We start from the raw sequence: 21,977 nt of genomic DNA, 5'->3' as shown, positions 1-21,977 counted from the left end.
ACACACACACAGCGGGAACACACACACAGCGGGAACACACACACACAGCGGGAACACACACACAGCGGGAACACACACACACAGCGGGAACACACACACAGCGGGAACACACACAGTGGGAACACACAGCGGGAACACACACACAGCGGGAACACACACACAGCAGGAACACACACACACAGTGGGAACACACAGAGGGAACACACACACAGCAGGAACACACACACACACACAGCAGGAACACACACACACACACAGCGGGAACACACACACACAGCGGGAACACACAGACACACACAGCGGGAACACACACACAGTGGGAACACACACACAGCAGGAACACACACACACAGCGGGAACACACACACAGCAGGAACACACACACAGCGGGAACACACAGCGGGAACACACACACACAGCGGGAACACACACACAGCAGGAACACACAGACACACACAGCAGGAACACACACACACTGGTGGGAACACACAGACACACACACAGCGGGAACACACACACACAGCGGGAACACACACACACAGCGGGAACACACACACACTGGTGGGAACACACAGACACACACACACAGCGGGAACACACACACACAGTGGGAACACACACACTGGTGGGAACACACACACACACACACACACACACACACCCCGGCCAGGGACCCCTGCCCCGGGTCGGTTAGCACAGGGGTTAGCACAGGGGCCCAGGGGGATGGGCCTGGCTCGAGGGGAGGTTCCGCGGGCCGCCCCCGCCCCCACCTGGAGCCACACTTGGTTTCCCAGGACGCCAAGGACGGGACCGGCGTCTGCGGGGCCACGGGGAAGGCTTCGCCCCTACACGGGCGTGCACGGCCCCCCGGGGTCTCGGGCCTCCATCCCTCGCAACGGCCTGGATGCTCCTCCGCAGAAGAAACGGCTTCCGTCCCTCTGGGCCCACCCCACCCCCACCCCCACCCCGCCCTGCCTGGGGCACAGGGTCGCGGGGGTCGCGCGGGTCGCGGGGGTCGGGGCTGTCGCTCGCGCCTCTGCGGGTTCCCGTGGGTGCTCCCGCCGGGCCGCCCCCTCCCCTCCCCTCCCCTCCCCCCCGCTCCCCCCCTCCCCTCCCTTCCGCTCGCCCCTCGGCGCCCGGCTTTGTTGCCCGGGCTTGTTTCTAACTCGAGCGCGTCGCCGGGCCGGGCGCCAGGTCACGTGCGTTGGTGACAACCTGTGGCAGGACGGCCCCGGGGCCCCCGCGCCGCCGATTGGTGGGGCCCGGCTGGCGCGCCCCGCGGGGAGGGGCGGGGAGGGGCGGGGCGGGCGGGCGGGGCGCGCGGCGATCAGCTGTTCCGAGCGCAGCACAACAACAAAAGGAGCGAGCGGGCGGCCGGCGGCCCGGGGTGCAGCACCCGCACAGCCGCCCGGCCCCGGCCCGACCCCGACCCGACCCCGACCCGACCCGCCCCGCCCCGCCGGCCGGGCCCACGTAAGTGCGGGGGGCGGGGGCGGGGGTCGCGCGGCCGCGTCCTCCCCGAACCCCGCCGCTTTCCGTGCCCGCGGCGGGACCTGCGCCCCCCCCCCCCCCCGCCCCCCGCCCCCTGCCCTCGGCCGTTGGCCTGGCTCCGGCCTCGGCCCCGCGCCCCGCGCCCCGCACCCCACTCCCCGGCCTCCGGGGCCGACGCGCCCGCCCCCCTCCGCGGGACCTCAGGGCGCGGGGTGTCCGCCCGCGCGCAGGCCCCGAGCCCCCCGGCCCCCGGGCTGCCGCACCTGTGCGGGGACCGGCCTCGCCCGCGGGTCGCACCCCCGGCCCTGTGACCCCTGCCGCCGACCACCGCCGAGAGCTCAGCAGCTGGTACCGTCCTGCGGTTAGAGACCCGAGGCCCGGGACAGCCAGTCCTAGCCCACGGTTAGGGACCCCAGGCCCGGGGGCAGCCAGTCCTAGCCCGCGGTTAGCGACCCGAGGCCCGGGGGCTGTAAGTCCTTCGCTGGAGGCCACACAGCCCATTGAGAGGAAAGGGGTGCAGATGGCTTTTACGTGGGCATGCCTCGTTCCCTAGTGACCTTCCCAACTGCCTCTCCCCATCCTCTCCTGTGTTAATTCCAGTTTAGGGTAGGCGAAGGAAGAGCCTGTTCCATCTGCAACTCCCAGGTATGGGGCATTGGTTGCTAAATGGGCCTTTTCTAAATGCAGAGTGCTTTTGGAAAAGGGGAGGAGAAAGCGACCCATGGGGTCCTTGAGCAGGAATAATGAGGTTCCCCCAAGATCCTGAAATCATCTGATTGGTCATTGAAATGCCTTGTTCATTGCAAATGTGAGAATCCCTGGGAAGCATTTGATTTTAAGTCACAGCCACTATCATTCTCAACTGGCAGCATGATTTTTAAGGGCCCTAAGCCGGAACCGGGACCTCCGTAGTTTATGTGACCAAGATCTCTTCTGCTTTTTTCATCCTCTCTTTTGTTCTTCTCTGTGGAAGCTTGCTCACTCAATTGTTCCCTCATATTTCTCTTGGGAATGGTCCTGCTTTAAAAATGTAAGGTTAAGAGGCTAGGAATTCCCACTCACGGCTGTCTTTTGTCCATTGTCATTCGTCCTTCGGGGCAGACAGTGCTGGGTCTCTGGGAGAAAAACCCCGTGAGACCAGTTGAACAGTCTGAGTAGAAGCGGAACAAGCAAAGACAACTTTCTTGGCTTGGTTTTTCTGCAGTTTACAATCAGTTTGAAATTACCGGAACCAGCATATTTATTTTTCTAAAATAGGGTAGACTATAAAGAGAAAAAACATTTTGAGGCTGCTTTTCAGTGAAGATGTGTTAGTTCAGCCACCTGATATTTCGAAACTATCAAGAAGCCACAACTGTACACACAGTTCGAAGTTAGATCATCAAAGTTGTAGGCTTGGCTTTTTTTTTTTTTTTTTTTTTTTTTTTTTTGATTTAAAAATGTTGTTTTTGGAGCCGCCTACTGGCAGCCAAGACTAACTGAAAAGCACTGTTCTTTGAAGTTCATAGACCCAGAGCTGAGGCTGAAAAGGAGCCTGAGCAATCGTGTGCAGGGAAAGCAAGACACTTGGAACCGCCCAGATTTATGCTGGGATGCTGGCTACGCACCTGACCGGCTCTGTCACTTTCAAGCAAGTTACTTAATTTCTGAGCCTCAGTTTCCTATTAGTAAAACATGACAAGTAAGTACCTCAACTCACTGTCACATACAAGTCTTCAGCAGATTATAGGTCTAGTTGTTATTTAAACATTTTGCAGATACAGACATTTGGACCCAAAGATGCTAAATGGCCTACAGTCAGTCACACGGCAGGCTTGGAATGGACTTAAGTATTCCAAGTTATATTTAATACTCTGAGTTAAAATTTACTGGCTGCCTGTAATGTGTCAGGCACTATTCTGAGGGATACACAATCCTCACCTTGGCCCTCTGATCCCCATTTTAGAGATGAAAAAACTGAGGCACCAGAAGGTTACTAAAAATCTTAAGTTCCCCAAAGCTGCAAGTGGCAAAGCCAAGATTCCCAGTATAGCAGGGTAAACTCCAGAGCCACACTGCCTGTTGGTTGTTTGTCTCAAAAACGACATAAATTATACTAACAAGTTCTTATAGACTAGCCATGCCTTTTCCAAATTCTCGAACTAGAATATCCTTCCCCCCCCCCGCCCAAGTATTAAATTTAGCCACCTCCCTCTGCCCACCGAGCATTTCTAGCTCATGTAATAATATGAAAAACAGTAATGATAAAATGTTAAGTAACAAAGTAGGATACGGTATGGTGCATTCACTAGACTTCGTGATAAAAAGAAACCTTACACGGAGAATAAAAATCTGGAAGAAAATGCATAAAATGCTAACAGTGATTGCAGCAAGGCAGTGAAATAATTATTCTCCCCCATTTACTTTCTCAACTATTTTTATAGTATAGTTTTGTTTATTTTACAATGAAAAAGACTCTTTTTGTGAGTGAGGGAGGTATTTGAGCAATTTTGAGCCAGAACAGGGACAAAGCTGCCTTCTAGAAATGCAGGGGCCCAGATACTTTGTTTCTTTTCTCTACTGGGGTGAGACTGCGGGTGGGTTGGCCGTTGGCCGAGGATGGTCAGTCACTGTGGAGGGCGGATGCCCCAACAACAGCCGGGGTCTTTGCCCCTTCGCTAAATTCCAGAACTGTATTTGTAAATTTGCCCTCTTAGGACACATGCTTTGCCTGGGATTTTCGCTCTAGTTTTATCATTGCCCTGGAGTTGTAATTACTGAAAAGGCCATGACAGGGGGCACCTGGCGGGCGGGCTCAGTCAGTAGAGCGTGAGCCTCTTGATCTCGGGGGTGCGTTTGGGCTCCTCGTTGTGGGGAGTAGAGTTTACTTTTAAAAAATCAAGAAAAAAATGTCTGTGACATGTAGTGAGATGTGAAGTCTGAAGTTCTGCCCTAAGCCTACAGCCCTGCATAAAGGCAGCCCCACCAAGAGCCTCCATTCCTGGGCAGGAGCGAAGGTGACAGATGACAGTGACTGGGTAGGGCCAGGCCCTGGGTAACTGGGAGGCTAGGCTATCAAGATTTTAGAGAGATTTTTCTAGGATCGTACCATCCAATAGCAATACGTAGTGTGAGTCATATGCATGTTTAGGTTTTCTAGTAGCCACATTAAAAGAGAAAAATGTGTGACATTAATTTCATTAATATACTTTATGTATCCTGATATATCCAAGATCACTACTTATTTAAACATATAATTAATATCAAAATTACTGAGATATTTTACATTTTTTTGAGGGGGCACTCAGTCTTTGGAAATATACTCCGGTGTAAACACATCCCATCTTAATTCATATGTAAAACTGTCATTGGAAATACTTAATCAGTTGTTCAGAAGTTCATACCTGAAACTTTCCAAAAATTGGCTCAACTAGTCGACTTTCAAATTTGAATTTTAAATGGATTCAAATTAACTAAAATTGAAAATTCCGATTTGGGGTCATATCAAGTCCTATTTCGAGCGCTCATTCACCTGCGGGGCCTTGCAGCCACCTCGCCGAGCAGTTGTAGCACGTTGGCGGCACCCCAGGAGCTCCTTGTCTTTTGTGACACGTACAGAAAGCAGGACCAGAGGAACTTCGCATAGGTAGCCCAACCCCACTTCTTCACTGTGCTGGAGGCCTGTGGGGAGAGACAGGAGGTGACCCAGCGGAGTCGCCCCGTCCTTCCAGTGGCGAGACCGAGGCTCAAAGCGTTAGACTGTGCAGCTCCAGCCACCTGTGGGAGGCAGAGAGCCAGAGCCCTCTGCTGCTGCTGCCCAGGCCAACTCCCCTTCCATCCCTCCCCAAGACTAGGCTGTGTCCTTCCCACGGGGCCTCACAGGTGGGTCCTATAAATACCAGCCATGACTCGGGACAGGTGAGAATGAGCTCCCCCCTTGCCCAGCTGGCCAGAGTTGCCCACCCAAGGTTGGTTGCCCTTGCAGGAGATAGGGGTATCGCCAGGCAGCCTTTGACTTCAGGAAACCAAAAGAAGGGACGCCTGGTGGCTCAGCGGTGGAGCGTCTGCCTTGGGCTCAGGGCATGACCCCAGGGTCCTGGGATCCCGGGGTCCTGTGATCGAGTGCTGTGAGTCCCCCATTGGGCTCCCCGCAGGGAGCCTGCTTCTCCCTCTGCCTGTGTCTCTGCCTCTCTCTGTGTGTCTCTCATGAATAAGTGAGTAAAATCTTGGAAAAAAAAAAGGAACCCAAAAGAAGACCGACTTGTGCTGCCCCATGGAGCATTCCTCCAGAGACACCTTTCCTGAGGCAGAGTTGTATATACTCTAGGCATGAGCTAGCTCCCATCACGGGGGGCTGGAGCTAGCGCCAGAGGGGTGCTAGGGACCCGCAGCCGCTGGGGAACTGCAGCCGCCCAGCCACAGCGGCCCCGGCGTTGTTTCCTGCCTTGTAGCTGCCACTTAACTGGCCTGGGCCCCGAAGTTACCCTCGTGTGGCACTGCAGTTGGGGGACAAAGCCCTCATTCAGGACAAGCAGGTGTCTTCTTGTGGGGTGCTCTGCTTTACACCCAGCAGCTCCGGCTGATGCAGGACCTGAGGCCTGCCCCATGCTCTGGAGAATTGGGATTATGCTCTCAACTGGCTCAGCAGACACCGGATTGTACTTGGGGCCAATACAGGCCTTCATAATTTAAGAGAAATGGAGGCGAGTTTTTTAAAGTATCTTTTCTTTTTCCCCTTCTAGCTCGTATACTCAAAAGTTTTATTTACATCAACCCTTGGATAGCCCCTCTTTTAGGATATACACAGGACACTACAATAGGTCAAACAAACTATGCAAGCCCGCTTTTCTTCCAATTTCCATTATGTGGAATGTAAAGCTGAATTTGCATTCTGTACTAGAGCTCTGACCTTCATGATTTGGCCATGCTGCTCTCCAGAAGGGTTTCTGGAAGACTGGTTATGCAAGTAGCATTTCCTGTTTACTGTCTCTGAATAAGTGAAGGCTGATGATGACGGGTCATGACCACGAAATAAACGACAATTGTCATTTCTTTGAACACACATTTGTTGTACTACCCATTCAGAGTAGGATGCCAGTTGTAGCAGCCCCTCTTGCACATAGAGAACTCAACCAACCAAGACTCTCCTCCACTGCAGATTGTAACTACATTTGCAGCTAAAGTCGATGATTGGAGAGTGAAGGGTCGAGTCTAAAGTAATGGATTCGAGACTGATGCTCATGAGAAAGAATATCGTTTATAGTGAGATGGTTGTCACAATCCCTGGATGGTCTCATCCACTCAGGGTTTGTGTTACCCACTATATGTTAGCAACCCCCAGACCTGGGTGCCCAGCTGAGACCATGCCCTTGCCCTCCAGAGCCCTGTGTCCAGCTGCCTACAGAAACCTCCAAGTACATGACTTGCAGATTCCCAAATTCAGCACGTCCAGAATGCCCAACCTGTACCTTCTACAGGATGCCTCTTCCACTAAGTGATCCCGCCATCCCCTTCCTCCCCACCTCTGCCCCCCTGTTGGCTTCTGGTAGAGAATCCTTTCCCTCCCCTTCACTTCTGGCTTAGAAGGTCCTATAGGATCCACTTCCTGCTTATCAACCCCAGCCTACTGTCAGGACCATGCATCAGGATCTCAAGTCATACAGAAGGTGCCATATTCTCACACATCTACAGGCTTCTAATATGTTCCTTCTCCCCCTTCCTCTATTCTTGATCTTCTCAACCCCTCAAGATCAACACGGTTTACTGCAGGAGTCCTTCCTGACCTCTCCCTGTGTAGATCTGAGGAACACCCGGTGCTTTTTCCATGACTTTCATCATACTGGGTTGTTAACACTTGCAGTGGGAGGGCCCTATTCACTGCTGCTTCCCCTGTGCTTCGCGCTCTGCCTGATGCATAATAGGACTTGGGAAATATTTGTAGAATAATAGTTGACATTAAAAAAAAAATAGTTGACATTGACTGAGAACTTTGTGCCAAGTGCCTTTCTAAGTGGATTATCCCATTTCACAAGAGTAGGATCAGGGAGATGGTGATTGGCAAAGTCCAGAGGGACAGCAGATTGGCTTCACCTAGGTTGAAAGTGGGGCCAAGCAGTGGGCAGATTTAAAGCACATGTGCAGCTGGAGTCAACAGGACGTGATGCAAGTTTGGTTGAGAGGTTGAGTAGGAAGCAGAAGGAGTAATGGTAGCTTGTTGGCCTGAGTAACTACTGGGTGCTGCTGCTTCTTGACGAAAAGGGGAAGAAGGACACTGTATGTAAGTTTGGGGGGGGGTTGGAATTAAAAGTTCTCTTTGGTATGTGTTAGATTTCATATGCCCATCAGGTAGCCGGGGAGAAATGCTTATATAAATCAGGAATTCTAGAATAAGATCAGACGAGGCTGGAGTTCCTCACTTAGAACTCACCAGGGGCGCCGGGCGGGGAGGGGGGTGCTCAGCCGGTTGAGCACCTGACTCCTGATTTCAGCTCCGGTCACGATCTCAGGGTCACGAGATCGAGCCCCACATCAGACTCCATGCTCAGTGTGGAGCTTAAAGATTCTCTCTCCTGCTCCCTCTGTCCCTCCCTGCTTCCCTGCCCTCCCTGAGGTCGAACTATTGCCAAATGGAGTAGGACGACTTCCGAAGTCCCATAGAACGTAAGCGACAGAGCTGGCACTTGAACCCAGGCGTGTTGGCTACAGCACCGTCCTGCTTGCTACCGCCCGGTGAACGGTCTCCAGGTCTAGCTGCTGTCCTGCTCCGCCTTCCGCAGCGTAAACGTCTCTAGGCCAGATTATGCCGTACTTATGGATTTTTAAATGGAATGAGATATGCTAACAGTCACATAGAAGAACAAAACAGAGGAGCCAATGAGCCAAGGAAACTTCGGTGGTGGTCATCCCGTACCTTTGGTGGCTTCTGGGCAGTTGAGTATCAGGTGGCAAGACCATTAATATCTGGTATTTGCTCCTCTTTTTAGAGAAAAGCTCTATTTCAGCTTGAACTACATAATTCAGATTTATCCCTTTTAAGAGCACCAATGTTAAAAAAAAAAAAAAAAAAAGAACCGACTCCTTCCCTCTCCTTTCACGTGTGTCTACAGGTTGCACTTGAGTACTCAGTTCTTAATGGTTCATAAATAAGAGGTACCGCCTTCCTTGTGATTGACGCCTGCCGGAAGGGAAGGACTGTAGCTGTCGGCTGAGGCGTGCGCCTGCTTCTGAGGGGTGTGTGTGTGTGGGGGGGGGGGGGTTCAGGCTTTCGAAACCACACGTGCATATTGTACGAATATATGCTGGTTTGAAATAACCTCCTCTCCCCATTTTAGGGATGATGACCCTTCTGGCTCTCGCCTGAGTTGAATGAGCACCTCGTGCACTTTAATCTCCTGTCGTGCCATCAGGCTGACTGAAGACAGTGTTCTGAAATCTCAGCTGTAAAGACCTCCCGCCAAAGTCTCAATCTTGCCTTAACAATGTTCCAGAGACTGAATAAAATGTTTGTGGGTGAAGTCAACACTTCTTCCAACCAAGAACCAGAATTCAGTGAGAAAGAAGACGATGAATGGATTCTTGTTGACTTCATAGGTAAGGTACTCTTAGCCGCTAATCACCACCACAGAAGTGGAAACTCTTGCGTCGCAGTTTTTGCATAAGTAAACCAGTAACCCTGAAGGCTTTGAAGCCTTAAAAGTAAATAAGCAGGAATTTGCCTAAAAAATTGCAGGAAACGTCCTGTGCCAGATGAGCGGTCAATGAAATTGATTGACGTCAGATGTCCCAGTTTTGCAACTTTCCTACCCTGTTCGATCACGTGCACTTTAGTATGAAATCCTGTGCTGGGCGAACAGTGACCCACGTTGCTCATCACGTTTACTCGGCAGGATGGAAACAGTCTTCAGAACCCTTCCCGCAGAGCCACCGTAGTCCCCCTGCTGCACTGTTCCACCACGCGTACGCACACACTAGGTGCTCGGAAATTACCTTGTGATCATTATGAGTGAATATAAATGGCCTTGTGTCTGACCCTAAATGAAAAGAGGAATGTGAACAGCAGCTAACAGTGTCCTCTCTTCTTTTTCTGTGCCCCGAATGTGATATCACTGGGATACTCGTCTTTCTCGTGGGACGTCAACCCACCAACGTGGACTCTGATGTAGACACTTGCCCTGGTTTCTCGGCAGCAGAAGACCAAGCAGAAGGCATCAGTGAAGAGTCCCGTACTGAGCACCCTGCCGTCTTTTCCTGTTTGCCTGCGTCTCTGGAGTGCTTGGCTGATACCAGTGATTCCTGCTTGCTCCAGTTTGAGTCCTGTCCGATGGAGGAGAGCTGGTTTATCACCCCTCCCCCGTGTTTTACTGCAGGTGGATTAACCACTCTCAAGGTGGAAACCAGTCCTATGGAAAACCTTCTCATCGAGCATCCCAGCATGTCCGTCTATGCTGTGCACAACCCCTGCCCCGGTGTCGGTGAGGCCAGCTGCGGGACTGATGAACATCATGACCCAAGTAGCCCCAGGTACGTTATAAATGCGGGTGACCCTCGAACAACATGGGTTTGAACTGCATGTGTCTACTTACATACACAGAATATTTTTCGATAAGCCTAGTGCAGCACCATAAATGTATTTTGTGTCCCTTATGATTTTCTTGATAATATTTTCTTTTCTCTGGCTTACTTTATTGTAAGAATACAATAGTTAATGCCTGTAACACGCAAAATGTGTGTTATTTGATTGTCGATGTCATTGTAAATTTCCCAGTCAGCAGTTCAGTTTCTGGGGAGTCATAAGTTAAGCGTGGATTTTCAACTGCACAGGAGCTGGTGCCCCATCTCCGGGTCGTTCAGGGGTCAACTCTGTTTACCCTGTCCACAGGCAGTCTGTGTGGCATGCATTTTATTTATTTCTACTACACCTCAAAGCTAATTTTTTAGAAGATGGCAGTCTTGTTAGAGAACTCGGGAAAGCATGTGCATAGTGGTGCACAGCGTACCAAGTAGTGGATGGTACGGAAAAACATGTTCATTTTCGATTTTCAAAAATATTCATTGGAACCTGACCCCAGTTATGTAATGGAAAGCGGTTGGGTTTATAGTACTCTGCTGGTGACTGACATTTCTGCTAAGTGTCTCAGGATATAACTCTGGCACTTTACACACTGAGTTATTTGGGGTATCAGATTCAACAAGAATTATATTATCTATCTTTGTTTCTTTTTTTTGTTTTTTGTTTTGTTTTTTTTTAGAGAGCGCGTGCGAGCAGGGAGGGGCAGAGGGAGAAGGACAGAGAATCTTAAGCAGGCTCCCCGCTTGGTGCAGAGCCCAACGCAGGGCTCGATCTCACAACCCCGAGATCATGACCTGAGCCGAAATCAAGAGTCAGACGCTCAACCGACTGAGCCACCCAGGCGCCCCAAGAGTAGTATATCTTAAAATAAAACTTTTATTTTCTTCCAGGTAGTCTTAGCTGGGTCACATCAAATGGCACTTAACCTCGAAAACTTGACAAATCTTGAAGTAGAATGGCGATTTAACAGAAACATGTTGCCCAGAGAGTTGTTTTCTTGCCTCACAGAGGAAAGATTTCATGCCCAAGTGATATTTTCTCATTATGTGGGGGTCCTAATTGATCTGAAAGGCTCTGTTTGAATGGCAGGTAGGCTGAGGGCCTTGAAAGGTTCAAGGCGAGTGCCCAGCCAGTAAAGATCGATACTCCAAAGCCAACCTACAGATGTTCTGTGGCCTGCATCCAGCAAGTGTATTCCAGATTGCTTCCACCTGCTAAAATAAAGCTCACGGCCATGTTAATCAGCTCAAAGCCTGGCTTAGTCACGATGCATGTTAGTGGAATGTGCCTGCGCTGTTCCAGTATTGCGGGGATGCTGGCCCCGACCTTAATTCCCTAAAGACCTGTCAGTCAGTGGTACAGGCGAAGCAGTACCTTTGGAGCAGTTCAGAGTGTACCTTTAGTTAGTCCTGTGATCCAGAGGGCCTCTTCTTAGATTGTTCAGGCGCTAACTCAACCAACTGGATCACTGGTATCGTCCAAGTCTCCTGTTTGCCAAATATAAGCAAAACCCAGGCGGCTCATTAGCTTAACTTTACCAGAGTTTGCTGCACTCACAAGTCGTAGACTTAATGTCGTAGATGACCTTGTGATCCTCTATGAGGGTAAACCTATCCTTTACCAAGTTGAAAAACAATTTGCTTATATAATTACCCAGCTTCATACATAATTAAGATCTTTGGTGGGGAAATGTTACTCTAACTGGCACTTGATTTAGCACTTTATCAAGAGGTCAGTGTTTCAGGCATTCCCACAAAAGTTTAAAACAAAATTTTTTGGATGTGGTATTGATTAAATTGCCATATAGTTGATTGAGATTAATTTCTTCAGTTCTTAGACATGCTTCCCACCTGATTTTGATCTCACCTCTGTGGAATTCCACTCAAGAATTTTAGCATAATTAATAGTCACTTTAAACTTACTGATATTTGTATATTTACTTCTCAGTGTTTAAAGTGTGGGTGTGTATATATATAGCAGCTTTGTAAATATATATTATTATAGAAGCATGTGTGCATATGCATTGCAGAAAATTAGAAAATGCAAATATGTAAAAATTTAAAAATTTTAAAAGACATATTTGCACAACCCAGAGATGAACACTGTTAACACCCTAGGGCACATCCTTCCAGGTCATTTTTTTGTCTCTCTTTTTTAACCTAAATGGGATCAAACTGTATATGTTGTTTTGCAACCTGCTTCTTCAGGCAATGAGCTGCACCTTTTTTTTTCTGAGTAAAACTTCACTTCATCTATACCCAAACCATACTCCGCTCTCTGCACCGGAGTCCAGAATATTTCACTTCATTTGTCCAAACCAGTGTCTAGTCCAAGACCACACTCTGCATCTGGTTATGTGTTTGCAGCTTTGATGCAGTCAGAATCATCATTTTTTAAATATCTCATTTTTTATATCTTATGTTTTGATGTGACATGTAGAAATGTTAGACAAATAATGTACTTTTCCATATATGTAGGATCCAAAGCACATACTTAAATTTAGATGAATTCCTTCTGAACATAGGAAAGTACTGCAAATTATCAGTTTTTTCTAATAACAAAATTTTTTTCACATCTTTATTTCTGGATTTCAAATCCTTTAAAAAAAAAAAAAAAAGGCCCACTAAACTGAGATAGATCAGGTGTTAACCAAAATTCGGATGGCTTTGGAGTAAATAAACTTTCTGAGCAGGAAATAAGCGATGTCTCTAAAAAGTGAGACTGCTTCCATCCTGTCCTTCGGGATACTGTCATTGGGCACGGAGGAGTGAGGTGCTTCAGAATTACAGATGGGCTTCAGGGTGTGCGCTTTATTGTATGTTGGCCTTTGTAAGTATCGTTTATGAGGTTTATGTGCTATCATAGTCTTAATACATGTGCCTTTAATGACCCATAGTAAACCAGTTTTAATACAGAAAATGAACCATGTCCTAACAGTTAAATGAAGTAGCATTTTAAATCGTAATAGTGATTTAATAGTTCACCATTTAACATTTGTAGGGCCAGGAAAAGCTGCTTATAAGACTCACGGGCCCAGAGTAAGTATATTCCCTTTGAGACTGTGTAATGCGTGTGAATCACTCTGAGCAGGAAAACTCAAAATGCCCACCTTTCAGAAGCTGCTCTGTATTAACTTCTCTCTCTTAGTTTCTTAATGTGACCCCCTCCGCCCTTAATCCTACCATTAAAAACAAAACAAAAAAATCTTAGAAAGGCACAGTGTTTTCCTCTAGTGCTCTCGGGCGGGGTGGCAACTGCCCTCGCTGTGCAAGTACCCCTGGCCGCTCCTCAGACCCTCCGCGTCCCGCGCCAAGAGGGCACACACGTCCGCACTAGGCCGCCGGTGACGCAGGACACACGGACCCTCATGCGGTGGAGCCGTAGCTTAAGGGGGGTGCCCCACAGGCCTTGGTGACACAACTGTGCAAACGCCACGCCACAGCGTGCCCTGTTGGGACAGAAATCAAAGGCATACAGTTGTCTTTTATCATAAGCACGTAGCGTTTTAGCTAGAAAAAACACTTATCAAATGAACAGATTTTCCTGGGCATATTTCTATGAAATCGAGATTTAAAGCTCGTTTCCTGGAACATTCACCCCCAGACAGAAGGTGCAGTGAGCCTCGCGCGTGCGCAATCACCGCGTCATAAGCACGGTCCGTGGAGAGAGGCCTGTGCTAGGATCTCGGTCTTGAGACGTAATGATCGTGGCCTCAGCGTCACTGAGCCTCAGCTTTCTGAGCAGTGAAATCGGGCAATTCAGATCTTTTCCTTTTAAGGATAATGGTGAGAACCAGATCCGTTATATTTGCAAAAACAGTCGGCCCACACGGACCCTCAGCCGGCGATAGTTCCCCTCACAGAAAAGCTTACCGAGTGCATTCGCCGCATGATTGAAGTCCACTCGAAACATGAGGCACTTCTTTTAGAAAAAGAGTCTCCTGAATTAATCATATCTGCAGAGTGTATGGCACATGCCTCTGAGGAACTGGCTTCTCCTTTCTATCACTGTCAGTCAGCGTGATCACAGACTAGAAGCTTGCGTGTCAGCCAGGAGACACTAAGCTCTCAGGGAAGCGGGAATAGATTGATTGTGGCAGGTTGAATCACTAAGTGACTTTTTCAAGTTCATTCCTAACGTACTCTGTTACTTAATGCATCCCCGCGTCTTTCTGTTTCAGAGTAGAACCTCAAGATGAAATGGGGCAGCACATCCATTGCTACGTGGCAGCTCTTGCTGCTCACACGGCTTTTCTGGAACAACCCAAGAGCTTTCGCCCCTCCCAGTGGATAAAAGAACATAGTGAAAGACAGTCTTTGAACAGAAATAGCCTTCGTCGCCAAAATCTTACCAGGGATTGCCACTCTAGGCAAGTCAAGCACAGTGGCTGGGCTGTCCATCAGCCCTGCCCACGTCAGTACAATTACTAAGAATTTCAAGCTTGGTTGGGATTCTCGTGGTTTGTGCATATGTGTGTGGACGTGTGTGGACGGACAATGAAGATGCTGTCTCTTTGCAGCCAACTGACGACCAATCACATAGTTTTATCGACGTGTTTAGACACTATCTTGAAAACCAGATTTACACGCTGTGTATCACGTAATGCCTTGCTTTTAACATTCACTTTTTTTTGTAGACTTTTTCAGAATATTTTTGGAAACATATCAATACGATTACAGTGTTTGGTGTTTGGGGATTGTCTTTAAATCTATTAAGGTGTACGTGAGTTAGCATTCTAAAGACATTTCTTCCCAAGTATGAGAATAGGCATCTTTCAATTTCATTTTATTTTGTATTACTTAATCAATATTTTGAGCGAGCAAAAATTTATTCTCAGGGTCAGCCATACACTTTATTGACCAGTACTTGATAATCTTTTCTGTATATAACGAATACGTTTTTACACACTAACATGAGCATTAACAGGTGATAGTTGCCATAGATACAATGGAATTATGGCTGAACTTTCTCTTGAAAGAAAACTTGATATATTTCTGTGTGTATGGGGTTTTTTTTGTTTGTTTATTTGGTTGTTTTTGTTTTTTTGTTTTTTTCCGGATTAGCCATGCAGTTCATTTTGGAATTCAGGTACATTAAGTGTTAGTGAACAGTGCATTCGGTAATTCCGACGTGACTGTGTGACGTGGTACAGAGACATTACAGAGTGTCGTGGGGCAAGAGCGCTGTCTCACACGCAGAGGATTCAATTAGACCCGTGAAGCTCTATGTGGGAAAATGTGTGTCTACGACTAAGCCGTGAGTCCACTATTTAACGTGTGTGGAGTCTTTCCTGTCAGCTCGGCTCACTCGCCACCTCACGTCAGCTGTCGATTCAGCAGAAGTACTTGTCCAGGCACTTTAGTGACCCCCTAGTTCTGACTGTCCCAGGGGGAGACGTAGGCCTTGTGTTTCTGATGCGGTGACCACGCCGCCGCCTGAGCTGCCAAGTGGCCGCCAGGCTGAGCAGGGGTTCCTGGGGACACCTTCCTAGCATCTGAATGAGGAGCGACCGGTTGGCTTCCCTCAGTTTCCATTTTTGGTTTTGTTTTTTTTGTCTTTTGGGGGGTTTTTTTGGAAACTGGGGCTTCAGGCAAAATCTTTAACCACTTTGGCCTCTGTTTCCTCCAGCGGGGGAGGGAGCTTTGCCGCCGTGAGGGCTGCCTGGGGACCTGAGGTGGGCTGTCTGGGCCCAACCCTGTGTGGGCCGCCCCGGGCCTGGGCCAGTCTTCCCGCCGCAGCCGCCCCCAGAGCGCCGGTGCTAAGGAGGCCAGGGTTCAGGGCTCGAGTCCCACGGAGGCCAGTTAACCCGGAGAAAAGTCTCTTTCTTACCTCCAGCCAGTCACTTTATTCTTAGCAGTTGTGATGGGTCCCCCTGAGCCACCCGCACTCCCCGGTTTCTTCTCGAAGTTACCCATCCACAGTCCAAAGCACATTCTGCCGACAGAACAGTGGTATCACCTCTGTCATCAAATAGCTTCTTTTTCCACGTCCTCTGCGACCGGAATTAAATAAATTCATGGCCACACAAGGTTTTCAAGGGAAAAAAGCAGCATATAAGTTATGTGAAGTATTATATTTTTCAATGACCCTGTAACAGCTCGGTGCAGGGAATTATGGGAGACTTTCTTTCTTTCTTTTTTTTTTTTTTTTTTTAAGTGAAGCGCTGTCCTCTTTTCTGCCTGGGTTGTTTGGAGTCAGAAGAGGTCAAACAGCATCCTTAGGTGGTGGTAGTTGGGCCGCTCTTCCACTGGCAGTGATGCAGTGCCAGGAATGTCTCCTCAGAACAAGAGCCTAGATCCCCCTTTCCTTGTTCCCTATCCATTTCGACTACCCCCTTTATTTATTTGTTTTCTGATTAGGGGCCAAGTTGTAAAGTTTTGTCAAACTGAGCTAGAAGTTTTTTCGTTACTATTTGTGTTTACGCGAGTTGAGAGGTAGGGTGGAGTCTTCATGAAGGTGTGTGTGTTTTACACCGTGTCTGTCGTAGGGCCATGTGTTGGTCCCTTGAAAACAGACCAGCTCAATGTTTTCTGGATGTAAGCCTCAGAATACACGGGGTCTCATTTTTCATAGATTACATGCAAGTCGTTAGTACCTCACAAGCTACAGAAGTTCAGCCATGAGAATTTGTTTGGCACCATGAACAGATTTGTATATAAAACAGCAACAGTCTTTTTTTGTTTTTTACTATTATTTTTTCAAATTTCCTGATACCTGAAATACATTTACATCTCTCTCGTACATCTATTGACTTTTTTTTGTTTACTTTATCTAGACCTAGTAGGTTTTCTTTTTTCTTTTCTTTTTTTTGTGTTTTTTTTTTGGTGGTTTTTTTTGTTTCGTTTTGTTTTTGTTTTTGTTTTTTGTTTTTTTTATGGTTTATACCTGGAAAGCAAATACTTTGTCTTGGGGATGTTTTGTTTGAAGGGTTAGCATGCCATCCGTCATACCAGACTGGCTTCTGTATCAATACCCAAGGTTTCTGCCTGAAATTGGCACGTGTTGGAACTGAAAGAAGCGGTTACATAATTCATTTGAAGTTCTTGATCACTAGATTGTTGGGCTTCTGTGTGCAAGACACAAGACCAATAAGAACAGAATGATGTTGACCTGTTAAGTATTCTTTGAAACATAGCCAAAATGCAACTTATTATAAGTTAATTATCATTTCTGCTGTTGTAAATATTACTGGTTTACAATGTGCTTTAGTGCATATTTCTTAAAACTTCAAGCAGTGAGAAATAAGACCCCTCTGAACTTAGTGCTCTGTTTCTAAACTGATAACATAGAATGTTACTTGGAAAAAGTCTGGAATATGTGGTGCACACAAGCAGTGCTTCACGAATGAGTTTCTTAGCTTTTAAAACGCACCATGTTCCTCGAAGTTTGTGTTTTTGTTAATAAAACATTTTATAATGTATTTTCTATGTTTATTACTTTTTCTTTCTCAACTATGTATTGCACTGTAAGTTGAAGATGAACCATCCTTTATTTATCCTCTGTGACAATGCATTTATATGGCTGGGTGGGTGGGGAATTTTTTGCAGAAGGTGCACAGCGATTGGGTTTTTTGACTTTCTACTCCAGCAGGCTTTTTCTACATTAATTTCCTGTACATTTTTCCAGTTCCCACGCAGACTGCTCCTGTTTACGTACCTTCTCTGTTGTATCAGTACTTTGATTCCAGTGAGAAGACAGTTTGCTTAAAACTTGCGAGCGCCATTCAGCATCGCCCATTGATCTTACTTTTCAAATCTTTGTAGCGCACTGGTTTGTCATCTTTACATCTTCATTGAAGCTAAGTGTCTCTGCTATTTCTCTTTCCCCTCAAGGAAAGATACTGTCTTTCTATACTCTTAGGAAAAAAAGAGTATCTATCTTTATCCTGATTTTCTTTAAAGTAGAAACAAAACAAAGCAAAAAAAAAAAAAAATGAAGGATTCCAACTGGAAGATAGGCATTTAAGTTTAAATAGATTAGTGGAGAAAGTTTAAGGTTTTCCAGGTATTTTTGTTTTTAGAATCAGTAAAGAGACTGCTCCTTGTACTGGAGATACTAGCATATGTTTGTAATGTTATCTTAAAATTATCTTTTATAAGGCCCATTCATACTGGTTAAATTCTTTTAAAAGTTGGGCTACTCTCTTGGATGGCTTCGCTGCCATCAGTCACGTTGATGCATTATAAATGGCATCCTTATCTACTTATTTTAATGCTTAAAATTTTATATGAAATGCTTTATTAAGAGAACCTACCTAATACAGTGGTGTCAGCCTTGCCATGTACTAATTTCACTTGAAATATGACACCGGTTACAGTGGTTTAGGGCAGAGGAGGAGGTACTAGGAAGCCTACAGATAAGGAGATCTTTTTCTATTTGCAGCAGTATCCTTTATGTGGGAGGAGAAGTTACTATTCAAGGAAGGCAGCTTCAGTGGATGTTTTATATGTATCATTTAGAATTTTTCTTATATATATTTTTTAATTGTATAATTGTTAAATGCCCCCATTTTGCTCTGTATGTGCTGAGGTTTTAGCATTTGTTTTCTAGGTGGACTTCTGAAAACCAAATCAGTACCTGGGGAGTTAGATGTGTGTGTATCCAAGCTTGATGTGTATGAGTGGTTTTGATTGCTGCTTTTTGGTTGTTTTCCTCCAGAGGTTTGGAACTTTAATCAATAATTGTGTGTGTTATTTTTCTTAAAAGGTAGCTTGGGTTTTTTTCTCAAGTATCGTTGTGAACACATTTGCTTTTCAAGGGCAGGGCATCAGTTAGACTGAAGAGTATTGTAGATTATTATACTATGTGCCTTCTTGATGTATTTCTGGACACAAATTTTTTTCAACTTGAAAACTCAAAAGAGACATTTGGTTAGATTATATACTGTACATCATCTATGCATAAATGGCAGCTTGTTTTCTTGAGCCACTGTCTATAAATTTTTTTCTGTTTTTATAGGATTTTTTATACTGATTGGTTCATAGATGGTCAGTTTTATACACAGACTAAACAATACAGCACTTTGCCAAAAATAAGTGTAGCATTGCTTAAACTTTGTGTATTAACACCAGTTCTTTGTATTTGGGTTCCTTGGTGCATTTTGCACTACTTGGAGTTGTGGTTTTTAATCTGTCAATAAACAAAATGTTCTTTAACTTCACATTCGTCAGATTCTTTTATTTTACCTTTATGGTCATCAGTCTTAAAACTAACAACAACTTAATCGAGTTACTTGCTATTTAGTTTTACTTTACCCAAAAGATGGGTTCAGTATGCACTTTAAATGCTGTTTTAAAAATTTGTATAAAATTGGGATCCCTGGGTGGCGCAGCGGTTTGGCGCCTGCCTTTGGCCCGGGGCGCGATCCTGGAGACCCCGGATCGAGTCCCACGTCGGGCTCCCGGTGCATGGAGCCTGCTTCTCCCTCTGCCTGTGTCTCTGCCTCTCTCTCTCTCTCTCTCTCTCTATGTGACTATCATAAATAAATAAAATTAAAAAAAAAAAATTTGTATAAAATTGGTATGTTAAAATTTCCCCCCTGAAATGAATACTCATTTACGTGAACATGAATTTGAGAATGACTCCAAGCCAGTACCTCTTCCTCCAACCTATGTGTGTTAAACAAATACATAATTCTTGGCCTTTTTTTAAAAGATATTATTTATCTGAGAGAGACCAAGCACAAGCAGGGGGGAGGAGCAGAGGGAGAAGGACAAGCAGACTCCCCACTGACACAGGGCTCAATCCCAGGACCCTGAGATCATGTTCTAAACTGAAGTCAGACACTTAACCGACTGAGCCAGCCAGGCACCGCTGGTTCTTAGCCTTTTTAAAGCTACGCTGTTTTCAATGGCTCTTTCCCAGAAGAATCTAGACACAATCTTACATAAACATCTTAGGGCCATATGGACATTCATTTATATATATAATATATAAATTTTTTATTGGAGTTCAATTTGCCAACATATAGCATAACACCCAGTGCTCATCCTGTCAAGTGCCCCTCTCAGTGCCCGTCACCCAGTCACCCCAATGCCAGCCCTCCTCCCCTTCCACCACCCTAGTTCGTTTCCCAGAGTGAGGAGTCTCTCATGTTCCATCACCCTCTCTGATTTTTCCCACTCATTTTCTCTCCTTTCCCCTACAATCTTTCACTATTTTTTATATTCCCCGTATGAGTGAAACCATATGATGATTGTCCTTCTCTGATTGACTTACTTCACTCAGCATAATACCCTCCAGTTCTATCGATGTTGAAGCAAATGGTGGGTATTTGTCATTTCTAATGGCTGAGGAATATCCCATTGTAAACAGAGACCACATTTTCCATTCATCTTTCGATGGACACCGAGGCTCCTTCCACAGTTTGGCTATTGTGGATGTTGCTGCTACAATCATTGGGGTGCAGGTGTCCTGCCGTTTCCCTGCATCTGTATCTTTGGGGTAAATCCCCAGCAGTGCAATTGGTGGGTCGTGGGGCAGGTCTATTTTTAACTCTTTAAGGAACCTACACACAGTTTTCCAGAGTGGCTGCACCAGTTCCCATTCCCACCAACAGTGCAAGAGGGTTCCCCTTTCTCCACATCCTTTCCAACGTTTGTTGTTTCCCGTCTTGTTAATTTTCCCCATTCTCACTGGTGTGAGGTGGGATCTCATTGTGGTTTTGATTTATATTTCCCTGATGGCAAGTGATGCAGAGCATTGTCTCATGTGCTTGTTGGCCAGGTCTATGTCTTCTTCCAATCCAATCATGAAATGGGCAAAAGACATGAACAGAAATTTCACCAAAGAAGACATATGGACATTCCTGATTTCCATTAATGCCATAATCTGGGAGCTCTAGTTTAATTAGGCCATTCTAGAGAACCCAAAGAATATCCACCATGTTAATGAATCCTTGGGGAAGATCTGCATTCTAGAACAAGCCGATTTCAAGACAGATTCTTGTCATCTCTGAGACTCCACACTGAGATACAATGATTGGGGACAGGCAGGTAGAGGGGTCATCCAAAAGATGGGAAGAGCATCTTGAAGTGAAAGAGCCGACCCTGGAATAGTCAGTTAATGATCACCACTGAGAAGTGTTTGCCCGGCCTGCTTACAAGGGAAAGGGGTGGCTGAGGGAATCTAGCAGCTGTATCCCATCTCAAGGGCAGTGACTGCGTGGGGTCTTGAAAGTAGGTAAGTAGAAAGCAAGGCTGTTTCATAAGGACAAGCATGTCAAAGTTTCAGTTTGACGTGGCATCAGGTTCTCTCACTCCTTTGTTTGACTGTGTCCTGACCAGAAGGTTATTCGTTGCCACGTGGTCTGTAAATGCAACATATTGAAAAACAACAACAACAACAACAAAAAACACCTAAATGCTTATACAGAGGAGAATGATTGAAAATATCATAGCATATCCACAAATGGAAGTCTATGCACATTAATAAAAAAAAAAAAAAGACGAGCTCTGTGAACTGATCTGGAATTATTTCTGAGACTCTTAAGTGAAAAAAAAAAAAAGCAAAGTGCAAAGACTACAGTAAGCTACCCTTCACACAAGAAAGAGTATAGGGAAACACACATTTGTGCAAAATACTGGAGGAATAAATCCAAAACTACAGACACTGGCCAGCTACCGAGGACGGGTGAGAAAGAATTGGACCAAGGGGAGGAATTGGACAGGGTCGTGAGGATCAGGGGCCGCCTCATTTCTCTGGCATCCCTGTTTGCACAGCTCCGACTCTTAGAACCATAGAGATGCCGCCAACACCCCCAGTAAAGAATGAAAATCAACTAGGCTCTGGGGGGGAGAGAAGGGACCCCAAATGGGAAGCAAGAGCAATTGAACCTATTAGAAATGAGCACATAACCACCGTGAAAGCAAAGGGGAAGGAAGAGCTAAGTCGCGGGGAGTCCGTGTGTGCACTGGGGCCACTGAGCGAGGACACACCT

At 46.4% G+C, this 21,977-nt stretch overlaps 1 protein-coding gene across 7 annotated transcripts; it reads left to right on the top strand.

The window, feature by feature from the left end:
• The first annotated feature begins 1,339 nt into the window (after window positions 1–1,339).
• On the top strand, window positions 1,340–19,199 carry TP53INP1 (tumor protein p53 inducible nuclear protein 1). Of its 7 annotated transcripts, XM_049103921.1 has the most exons (7): window positions 1,900–2,136; window positions 2,993–3,172; window positions 8,802–9,060; window positions 9,633–9,990; window positions 10,719–10,891; window positions 13,040–13,077; window positions 14,220–14,320. In XM_049103921.1, the coding sequence occupies exons 3-7, from the start codon at window positions 8,949–8,951 to the stop codon at window positions 14,235–14,237; spliced, it is 699 nt and encodes a 232-aa protein (XP_048959878.1). In that variant the 5' UTR covers window positions 1,900–2,136; window positions 2,993–3,172; window positions 8,802–8,948; the 3' UTR covers window positions 14,238–14,320. The 7 variants fall into 7 exon arrangements, with proteins under 7 accessions (XP_048959875.1, XP_048959876.1, XP_048959878.1 ...); XM_049103919.1 differs by lacking the exons at window positions 10,719–10,891; window positions 13,040–13,077 and adding an exon at window positions 1,660–1,893 and having other exon boundaries at window positions 2,092–2,136; window positions 14,220–19,199; XM_049103916.1 differs by lacking the exons at window positions 10,719–10,891; window positions 13,040–13,077 and adding an exon at window positions 8,577–8,700 and having other exon boundaries at window positions 14,220–19,199.
• The last annotated feature ends 2,778 nt before the right edge of the window (window positions 19,200–21,977 follow it).

Source organism: Canis lupus, chromosome 29, assembly GCF_003254725.2.
Source record: "Canis lupus dingo isolate Sandy chromosome 29, ASM325472v2, whole genome shotgun sequence".
Lineage (NCBI taxonomy): Eukaryota > Metazoa > Chordata > Mammalia > Carnivora > Canidae > Canis > Canis lupus.
This window is presented reverse-complemented; position numbering and strand designations above follow the sequence as displayed.